The sequence below is a fragment of the Seriola aureovittata genome, chromosome 7 (assembly GCF_021018895.1).
Source record: "Seriola aureovittata isolate HTS-2021-v1 ecotype China chromosome 7, ASM2101889v1, whole genome shotgun sequence".
In the NCBI taxonomy this organism is placed as follows: Eukaryota; Metazoa; Chordata; class Actinopteri; order Carangiformes; family Carangidae; genus Seriola; species Seriola aureovittata.
In genome coordinates this window covers 26,608,756-26,619,895 of record NC_079370.1, presented here as the reverse complement: position 1 = coordinate 26,619,895, position 11,140 = coordinate 26,608,756, and the positions used below count along the sequence as shown (strand labels likewise).

Sequence of the window (11,140 nt, the reverse complement as noted above, 5' to 3'; positions counted from 1 at the left end):
ACAAATGAGGAACTAACTGCAAATTCATGAACTGGTAGTAGTTAGTGAAAATGTCTGAATCACATAGAAGAATTTCACTGTAGATAACAATAATGTACTTGGGAACCCACAGTTGGACACTATTTTAATGCAAAAATTAGACTCAGGTTGTGAACCCCAGAAAATCCCTTTAAATTCCTACTTATTAAAAAAGGATTCATATTTTAGACATGAAGCCAAAATCTGTTTATTTGTAGTTCCAGGCTGTAAAATATATTCTACTACGGCTGTCATGTGGGACCCAAAAACAAACAGAGCTCTGATGCACTGGGCCCTGACCTTTGGCTGAAAGAGCTGGACTCCAGAGGACTTGTGAGGAAAGGGGTCGGCAGAGACTGTGAGACTCTAGAGAGTGTGTGGCTCAGTTCCAGTGTTGGTAGGGAGCAGCATGTCCAGACCTGCTGCTGCGTCATATGAGCGGACAGACAGGCTCAAGCCTTATCATCTCTCTGTCACTGGGCTCTGTTTCTGTGCTGCCATTAAAACACAGCTGAGCACATGCTTTGAGATAAATAAGTAAAGGTTTCATTACATTAATGTCCACTGGCATCATAAACTAGCAAAACCAGTAAAGCAGTGGAGACTCTCTAGAAGTCCTATTGCCTGTCCATTCCTCCATTATTTATATCCCTTTAGTCCGTAAGGGTCCACAGATCACAACAATCAAAAGGTTTTTTCATAAAAGAAGTTATGAATATGGTCATGAGAATTCTATTGCAGACCATAGAGCGACTTTGTTTGCAGCACATCTCTCCATATTTCATCTATTTCTCACCATCCAGCTGCTTGTCAGTGGGTTTGCTTCTTTTCCTTACCTTAGTGGCTACAAAATGGAGGTCTCCCTGCAAAGATCCATTCAGATTTCACTTGAGGAGGCCTGCGTAAAGACATGAACTAAAGTACTTTAGTTTGGGTTTCAGTCCCATGCTAAAGAAGTACATTTTCAGACACTAGAAGATGTGTCCTTTCAAAGGATGTCTCATAAATGCATTTTTACTGTTCTTCTCTTATACACTTTTTAATTTGATTATGCAAATTTATTTTAATTATATTACAAGTAACTTTTTTAAACAAGCATTTAGCTCAATGCACCAGCTGTGCCTCACAGAGCTGTAGCTTGTAAGCAGCAGCTTGGCAGCAGCTCCCTCTAGCTTGATGAAACCCATACACAAATGTTATATATGTACATATACTGGATTTCCATATATGAAATACATGTACATTTAAAATAAAAACATATGTGTAAAAGATTATATAAAACCTATTACATTGGAACAATTTCATATATTGACATATACAGTATGTCTATCCCATACAAATGTGTATGCTTATATTGTAGACGTATGTAAATATATATCCATCTAAAGCCTGTCAAAATATGTCAATGTCAATATATACAATATGCCTAGGTAACAAATGAATGAGAAAAAAATATATAAGCATACAAAATGTGTATACTTATGTTGTTATAATAAACGTCATATATTAAATATATATTCTAAATTTTGTCATTTTTATATATTTCGAATGAGATTATTCTCACATGTTTTCTTAAACTGCCTGACTCTGTTACAGTAAGTCTACACCTCCAGTGAAAATCAGTGAAGGTGCTGGAAGCTGCCTGGCAACATTTCATGGCCCTGAGTTTATGTAACTGTATACAGAGCTGTTTACTGTTCCGATTTCCACTATTTGGATAGGTAATTACACACACACACACACACACGCACACACACACACACACACACACACACACGCAAACACACGCACGCACGCACGCACGCACACACGCACACAGGGGAGGGAAGGAGAGAGAGAGTCCTCCCTCCCCTCCCTCCCTCCTCCGGTTTCCTGTCATACACAGTGTGTGTGTATGGATGGTTCAGCAGTCAGTCTCCAGCTGCTGAGTGGAGTGGAGCGGCACAGAGGACACACCAGACCCGTTCCTCCTCTGGACTCTCTTTAACTTTACCTTTAATGTGAATGACAGTGTTCGGACACAGGAACATGGAGGAACAGCGCTGGTCTTTAACTTTACGGGGAGCTCTGTCTGTCTTCTTCTTCACTCTGCTGCTGGAGACCGGGAATGCCGGTGAGTTGCGCATATCCTAAACTTTATCAGCGCCGTCTTCACTGCCACGACCTCACTACTGTCCTCACTAATGTCAGTGCATTAGAACCAGACTCAGACTCTGTAGTTTTACCGGACTTAGGGAGCATTACCTCCAGCGCGTTACGCAGGGGTCTCCGGAGAGAGAGAGGACAGCCAGGCGCAACAGGTGACTCATACTGCGGACTGATACACGGCTCAGCGTCGCTCCTCGCTGCTGGCTGCTCTGACATCTGCGCACTGTAGCGCCTGGTTCGAACAGCACATGTGTGTTTCCACGTAGAGATTAGAAAGATTTTTCCACTATGAGATAAACTTTCACTGCAGAAAAAAGACTTTCCGCAGTCATGGACTTATTAAACTACTGCCAAGGTATTTAGTCTGACGGTAACAGTGAGTTTGTCTAACTTTAACATCCTCACATTTGGGTTTCATGTGTTCTCCTGCAGCTCCTGTCTCTTGACCTCTGAGCTGGTGATGTCATAAGGGGTTCTTAACAGAAACCCGGTGTGATTATGTACTAGGGGCAAGGATGATGAAAGATCTGGGCATTTATCTGACTGGGTTTATAATGAAAAATACTCTTTGAGTTGCATGATGGGACTTGTAGGGTGTAGTGGTTTTGCAGCTGAACTCATAAACTAAAAGTCAAAGTATGTCAGCTTTTCTTAAGATATCTCTTTTGAGTTCTCCAACTTCATCAAAGTGCAGGAATAAATCTCAGTATCATACAGTGTTAGTTATATTTGACTTGTCCCAGGTATCGAACCTACATGAGGTTTCCACTGAGTGAAAGACTTCTTGATTTTATGGCCGTGTTGCATCTCTTTCACACACTTGCCAAATATTCAGCCACACATATCTGGTATCTCTGGAAACACTTAGATCTCCACTAGAGTTTAAAATGAAGCTCAGCAGGTTTAAACAGTGTACTGATTAGTTCCTACATGATCGTAGTGTTTTAGGGATGATGTGTCTGAGCCTTTCCCTCCATGTGTGAACAGTGGCAGTATAACGGACTTGGCCACTTTCCATGTGACAAACTGTGACACCAGTAAACCACAGAAACCTCCCCACGCTTGCTGACAGGTGGTAAGAGTGAGCACAGCATTCAGATGAAAACAAGAAGTAAACTTTTTTGTCGTCCCTTCATCTCCTTTCCTTCTCCTTCTTCTTCTTCTGCCCCTCTCCCTGCTGTTTGTTTCTGCCCTCCTCCCACGGTGGGGCCTATTTTGAACCTGGAAGTCCCACATACCAGAAAGACTGTGTGGTCGTGCTGCATTGTATGTGTCACAAATAGACACACACACACACACACACACACACCGACACTCATGTAAGCACAAAAAGACATATAAGCTTCCACCCACATGACCCCCCCCACCACCACCACCAGTGCACATTAACACACCCACACTCCTTGCTGTTGACTGGAGGAAGCAGCTCACCACTCTCCCAGTGCCAGAGCAGCTTGACATGTCGGTTACACAAACAGCAGAACTGGACTCTATTGTTTTTATCTATTCTGTCTCTGTTTGCTTTGAATTGATGTCGACAACCATCCGCTGGATGGGCCGTCACAGGAAGGTTCCTTCATCCTTCCTTTTTTCCAGGGAATCTTCATCGTGTCAGGGCAGAGGCCGCCGCGAGCTCGTGCACTTCCTGATCCTCGTGCCGAGCCAAGAGTGTGTCGAAACGAAAACTATTTTAAAGATGACAAACAGAAGTCAGGGGTGAGAGGGAGAACAGTAGGACGACTTTATCACTGACACAGAGACTTTGTCATATTTCTCTGTGTTGATGGGCCCTTCTTAAGGAGTAGTGTGTGTGTGTGTGTCTGGGTGTGTGTGTGTGTGTGTGTGTCCTGCAAAGTCCTGATTCCTACTGTGTTTACACTTACTTTAGTGGGCTGCAGAGAAGAGAAGGGGGTCACTCACTTTAACCCCTCTGCAGTGTTCCCCTTTGATTTTTCACCATATTAGTCGACTTCCCCTCCTCTCAGATCGCTTCGCTGAGTCTCCGGATCAGAGAGAAGAAGGAGGGATGGAGGTGGTGGCAGAGAGAGGGAACCTGAGAAAGGCTAAAGGAGGGAGATAAAGACGAGAGGCATGAGAGGATTACGGTCAAGATGGTGGATTAAGACGGAGTTAGAGAAGTGGGAGGATAACTTTCAGGAGCAGAGAGCGAGCCGAGCCTCCTGCTGGGCCAGTTATGTGGCCCTGTGCTGCCTCTCGCCAGTTGTCTCCCCTCATTTTAATGAGCAGAGAGAAGCATCATTCCAGAAACGTGTCATCTATCTGTTTGGGGGGGTTAATGCTTTTTAAACCATCCTACTTTAAACATGCAGACACACCTGGAAAGACAGTTTAAGATCATTTGGAAAACTTGGTATCAGATCTATAGTTTTTTTTTCATGTGTACCTGGGGTGTAGATTTTTCATTTTTTCCATCCACATCTGAGCAGTTTGGAGCAGTCCTTCCTGTATGTTGGTGATAAATTGGAGTCAGGTTTCCTGTTTGCCCCCCCCCCCCCCGTCCACTGTGAGCTCACATCCTCAGAGGTTTGGAAAGAAGAGGGAAAGGAAAAGAGAGGAGGAGCTCCATAAAAATAAGTATGCATTGGAATTTGCATTATTTGTAAGCAGATTTATTGTTATTTCGATCAGGTTAGAGGACGCCATGATGGATCATTTTCAAATATTTTAAATGCTTCAGCGCCTGAGATTGAGATCCACCAATATCCGAAGAATAGTTTGTCATTTTGAGAAAATAAACTGCGTTAGATGAGAGCTTTGATTCCACTGTGAATAGTTATCTTACCTTATATTGGCTTTGTCATTTCAGAAAACAGCTTTGTTTTGTTATTTAGAGGATTGGATTGGAGCATGATTTATCTTAATCTGAGTGTGATCCACTGGTCTGCGTGTCAGACGGGAGCAGGTCACGGTAGCATGATTTCCCTCCTGCTGTAACAGGAGGAGAAGGAGAAATCTCACATTTCGGTTATGGCCCCTTCAGGAGCCGTCAGGAGAACGGTTAATGACAGTCCACACGTTCCTCCTCCACCTTCCTGTGACGCACTCAGGTCACTTGTGTTTTCACAATGTAATTCCTGCACACGGACCGGGGTCAGGAAACAGTGCAGCAGCAATAAAAGAGCAAGTCAAAGTGCTTTAGCAGCTGGTACAATGGCCCACATACTGTACCACCATAGACCTTCATGCACAGTTTGCACTGGACCTTCAGACTAACGCTGCAACCTCTGACTAAGACAGCTATCTTACTTTGTCATGAGGGTATTTAGCGGTGTTTTTCTTTTCTCCTCTTTCTTCTCTTTTGTAAAACATGTTCTGAAACACATACAGAACAGCTGACGTGCTAATTAATGTCATTCATATGGAGCCTGAAAAGTCTGAATTCTGGCTCTGAAAACAGTAAATATATAATCTTTTCAATGTCCTGATGATGATGATGATGATGATGATACCAAAAGATGAAGTATCTGTGTATTTCTCACAGGATGCTCCACGTTCCTTCCATCCTCATTTGTGAAACTACAGTGAAAGGTGTCAGTTTATGTAATGTTCCTGGTGTGATGTCAATATGACTCAACAGACGTAACTGTCTGTTTTTGCTGAGAGCAGTGCATCACAGGTGTGAAAAATACGCTCACCCTGCGGGTCTCAGTGAGGCTGTGTGGCTGCTCTAACCTGTTAACATGCACAGGTTTTATTAGTGGTTGTGTGGTTGTTTTAGAGCCTTGCTAATTCACACTCTTATGAAAGTATGTTACAGTAGCTGTGCTTTGTGTTAAATGAATAAGCCAGCGTGCACACACACACACACACACACACACACCCATATAAACCCACCCAACAGGAGGGAGTTCTTCATATATAGGGAGGATAATGAGACTTCATGTGTGTTAAAGCTGAAGTTCTCCTCTAGTCGGGGTCTACGGTTCAGGTCTGCAGACATGCTGCCATGTCAGCTGATTTAACGATAGCACAGACTGCACTGCATGCACTTATTTTGTCTACATCTTGGATTTCAGACGTGTGAGGGCTGTTGTTGTTGTTGTTGTTGTTTGCAAGAGAGCGACTCCTTTCATCACGGTGAAGTTGGCATCTGTCACGTCAGACATTCTTAGTGCGGACGCTACCTCCATCTCTGAGCCAGATGTTTATCCGAACTGTTTATAATGAAGAGTTCGACAGAGGATAATAAGTAAAGGGGTCATCTGAGATGCTGCAGTCAGTCAAGTAATCAGCTGCTTCATTCATGCTTCACAAGTTGTGTTCAGCGGGGATCAGTCCTCCCATCGTTAATTCTTTTTTTTTTTTATCAAATCAAGTGATTGAAATTATAATAATGTCTTATTCCATTGATCACAGTGCCGCTCATGTTAGCATAAGTTCCTAACTACAATACTAGAAACTGTATTATAGAAACATTTCACTTACTGTCAGGCTCCAGTTGTCACAGAAACAGTGAAGATGTTGAGATCAGATGAAGCAGTCTAAATACAAACCACCCTGACATTCTTGATAAAATCCAGCCCTAAAACATATCACGTTACAAACACCATCTCCCACAAGGCCAGTGGCACCAGCTGGAAGGAGCAGCGGTGTCCTGGTAAAACTAAATGGACCTGTCATTTTTTAATTGAACCGTTAATCCATAAGAAGATATATTTGTGGTTTTAAGAACCAAAAACCATCTCACTGTAGTTTTACATCTCCTCTCTCAGGCTTCTCTCTGGAGCTCTAGTAACGACAGGTCGGTGAGCCAATCAGAAGAGAGGAGGCTCTGAGCTTCTCTTCTGATTGGCCGACTGTTTTTTCAGTGACCCAATAAAAATGTAGCAGATTTCAGGTAAACACTCAGTGAAACCAAATTTTGCAAGGTCCAAGTCCAAGGCTTGGGGCATGGCTGAGGGCGGTGACTGCTTTGTTGTGACATCACAAAGTTCCAGAAGTCCTGACGGCTGGTTTTAAGGCTCAGTTTCTGAATACAGGCTGTGAGCATTTCTCTGTGGACTGAGGCTTTGATACTTTCACAGTATTAATATAGAACCTAGACCTGATCTATAATCAAACAACACATGGACAGAGACCTTTAGACTATATGAGCCTTTAAAGCTAACGGGGCTAATTACCACGAGCCAATGACAAAGTGTTAAAATGAGTAACTGCTGCTGTGGTAGGCTCTACTTTATGTAAACCTTAAGAACGCATTTGACTTCTTCAGAAAGATTGAAGACAGAAACTCTCAGTGAATTATTGCACTGAGCTAAAGAAGCTAACAGCTGCTAGCCCGGGTGCAGTCAGGACTTCCAGCCCAACCAGGGGCAGACGCTTGGCGACATGGAGGCTTAAACTCAGACCTCCCAGCAGAAGCCACCCTGCTGCACCACAACACCTGAACAATGTACAAAGAGCACACATCCCACCCAGCCAGTCAGGATTATTTGGACACAAAGGCCATATGGAGAAACCTTCACTCCCTTTCTAGATTCAGAGAAATGAGGTGTAAAAAGTAATTGTTAAGCTCTGTAAACTTCAGACTTACACAGGCTAACATGGTTAACTGGGGGGTTTTTGTTTTACACAGCCTCTCCTAAGCTTGCAAGCAGTGGGCTTGGAGCACAAGAGGCAGGTCTGAACAGGTCACAGTGCAGAGGGAGACCAGAGAGGTGTAGGCAGTATGAGTCATGCGAAGGAGAAAGACAAGGATAAGATTTTTCTGATTATGCAGCTAGCCCAGGCAGCACGCAACAGACTGTACTGCATGCTATACCCTCCAGCCTGCCAGAGTGATGATAACAAACAATGTAAGTGTATACCAAGGCTGATTACTCCTTTATTATAAAGCAGAAGTGAAGACAGAAATGGGTGTAAACAGCTGTTTCTCAAGCAGGATAATGAATTTTTATTTCAACTATAAACTATCATCGCCTTATAATGTTTGTAATGAGCCACATTAGTCATGTTACTCGTGTTTTTAGATTTGATTTCACATTTCACCGATTTGTCCATTCATCTCTTACTTCCAGGATATCTCCAGCATTCACATCAGTTCAGATCTTTCAGGAAATCCTTGTTGCAGTCATTTCAGAGACTCCATGAGGTTTTGGTTTATGTGTCTAAAGTGGTTTGATCTAAGAAATGGTTGTAGCTTGGCACAAGCTGCCTATTGATTCAGCTGCGGCTGCCTGTCTCAGTGGTTTAGTGTGGTCTTGGACTATTTTTGTATGACTTGATGGTTTCCTCAGGTCCCATCCAGCACATTTGAGGTGGCTGATCCAGGCACATGCTGCGAAGCCTGGTGGAGGTGATGCCCAGGTTGTGGTTGTCTGTGTTGACGGCCGTTTATGGTCCCGACCTGGAAGCTGATTCTTTTCGTGTGGTTCCAAGCTGCTGTGTGTTGTACAGTGTGTAGTTTACATGGTCATACATGCCTGCTCTAATGTGTCACTTCAGTTATTTGCAAGAAGAATTCACTGATTTGTTGAACAAGTTGCACGTAGCTGCAAACCAGTTAGATCCCATTGCAAAAACTTAGATTTGACTCTTGATTTGGACTCGTTTCAAAGACTTAATCCATTAAGACTTAAGACTCAGAACAGCCTCCTAAAACCTAAAACTTCACTACTTCACTAAAACCTTTATTACTCAGTCTGTGAAGCAGATAGAGACATTAAATAAAAAACATTTCAGAGCTTAAACCTTTGACTTTTATTGTGAATCACTGGCTTTGCCTTAGAAACTGTATATGGCTGGAAAAACAAGCGCATTTATTAACATTCTCAGTTCAAACAACATGTTTGAAATATTTAAGGTCTCAAATGGTTTTCATTTCATGCCGCTATCTGCTTCAGAGGCTGAGAAATAAAGGTTTTAGTGACAGCGTTGCATCAGGTGAATCTTTACCTTTGCTTAGCGTAGATACTGGCTCACTGATCTTCCTCCTCTTCCTTCTCCTCCTCCTCCTCCTCCTCCTTCATGCCTCTCACCCTGAGCCTTGACTAGCTGGTTAGCAGATTAGCAGGTTGAAGTCAGTGTCTGAATCTTCTAAGTCATGTTTTTATCCAGGTAACTGCTTTAATCTGCTTCAACATCGCTCCCCTTGCTCAGGTCATCTGCCATTCACCGAACTGCGACTTTAAAAACTTTTTTGTGGCTATTTCCTATGATGTTTTTCACCTTCCTGACACGAATTTCAGCGAATCCCAATGGATATTATCAGTCACATGTCTTAAAATTGACATAAATATATACTATGCTTAAACGTCTCATCTGGTCTTCAAGGGATAAAGCTGCACAAAGCAATTTAACAGTGGGTGAAATAGTAGTAGTATAATTACAGACAGATTGTGCTGCGGACCAGTGACCAATACTGGAATTTTTGTACTGTGACACACTGTTGATGTCTCAGCTCTCAGTTCAGTCAGTGGATGTATTTCTGTTCCATTTTTTCTTCCTCAGGTCAGACTGAAGATTTCAGTACTTGAAACATGAAACCGACCTGATGGATACGCGTGTGTGTGTGTGTGTGTGTGTGTGTGTGTGTGTGTGTGTGTGTGTATGTGTGTGCACTCTGCAGGTATGCCAAACTTTTACCCTTTGAGGCAGCTGTGTAAGTTCTGTGATGTGGAGCTGTCCTCGTGCAGCGGCACAGGCACCTGCATGACCAACTGCTCCATCACATCCATCTGCGCGGAGAGCAGTGAGGTCTGTGTCGCGATCTGGTAGGTACATACAAGCAGCTTCATCTCGCCAATGTGATTTACAAGACAGCAGCTGCTCGGGTTACATTAATGATTCCGTCTCTGTCCGTCTGTCGCAGGAGGAGGAACGAAACGGGCTTCTCTATAGAAACCCTCTGCCACAACCCATCCAAGCCGCTGTATGGTGTAATGCTAGATGACTACAACAGCTCCACCTGTGTGATGAAGGAGAAGAACACAACGAGTGGGATGGCTCACTTCTGCTCCTGCACCGACAAGGACGAGTGTAACAACAAGCTGTTATTCTCCCCCAGTGAGTTCACAAAACCAACTTCCTGTATGAGTTTAAAGCTACGCTATACAACCCGTTATTTTATTTAGGTCATTTTGAATGTCACCCATCAACCTGCACGAGGCAGCCAGAGTGTTCAGAGGAAACCCACACAGGGAGAACATGAAAAGGTTTGAATGTTCGAACCCGATCCTTCTTGCTGTGAGGCGACCGTGCTGACCACTGCACCACCGTGCAAGGGGAAATAGATACAATTGATAATCTTATACATTTTTATAAATTTCATAACAATCTAAAATTGAAATCTCACTGTTACAAAAGTGAAAACAGCAGACAGCCAAATTCAGAGATCAGCTGGTGAACATAGTGGAGCACTGAGCAGCTAAAGAGCCAGATGTTTCTCTCAGGAGCCGGTGGAGAACAAAGCTGTGTCCCATCCTTCAGAGGGAGGTTGCATTTAAAGACTGACTGTGTCACAGCGGCGTGTACCACTGTTACGAAGGGCCACACTTTCGTCCCTGAATTGGGACACAGCTGAGAACAGAGCTAAAAGAGCGGGAATACTGGACACAAACACCGCTCCACATGAATACTAATGTTGCTCCATGTCTGCTTAATTTGTCAGTAGGTAAGTCTAAAAAAAAAAAACATTAATACGGCTTTAAAGGATAACGTGATCACTTCATATTTATCTTATTGTCAGTAAATCCCATGAAAAAATGAGAACACTGTGTTAGTCCATCCTCAATAGATTCCTACCCCATCTGTTTAAACCTGCTCACAAATATATATATATTTATTTGTATTTTTTTATTTTTTAAAGCTTAGTCATTTCCCAAAACAGCTGCATTTGTTGGAGATTATTTTTAGCTGTGGATTACTACACATTTGGTTTGTTAAGGAGTCTTTACAGCAGCTAAATGATCTATGTTGAACTGAGTCTAAATAAACTGCAGTGTGTATGAAGGGA

The 11,140-nt window shown here is 43.0% G+C and overlaps 1 protein-coding gene across 2 annotated transcripts in view; it reads left to right on the top strand.

The window, feature by feature from the left end:
- The first annotated feature begins 1,916 nt into the window (after positions 1–1,916).
- The window catches only part of LOC130172235 (TGF-beta receptor type-2-like), a 34,491-nt gene continuing 25,267 nt past the window's right edge, over positions 1,917–11,140 (top strand). Inside the window, exons 1-3 of one of the 2 annotated variants that reach the window (XM_056380800.1) lie at positions 1,917–2,131; positions 9,755–9,899; positions 9,998–10,191. In XM_056380800.1, coding sequence (XP_056236775.1) covers positions 2,023–2,131; positions 9,755–9,899; positions 9,998–10,191 — 448 coding nt within the window. In that variant the 5' untranslated portion in view covers positions 1,917–2,022. The other variant, XM_056380801.1, reaches the window with a different exon arrangement.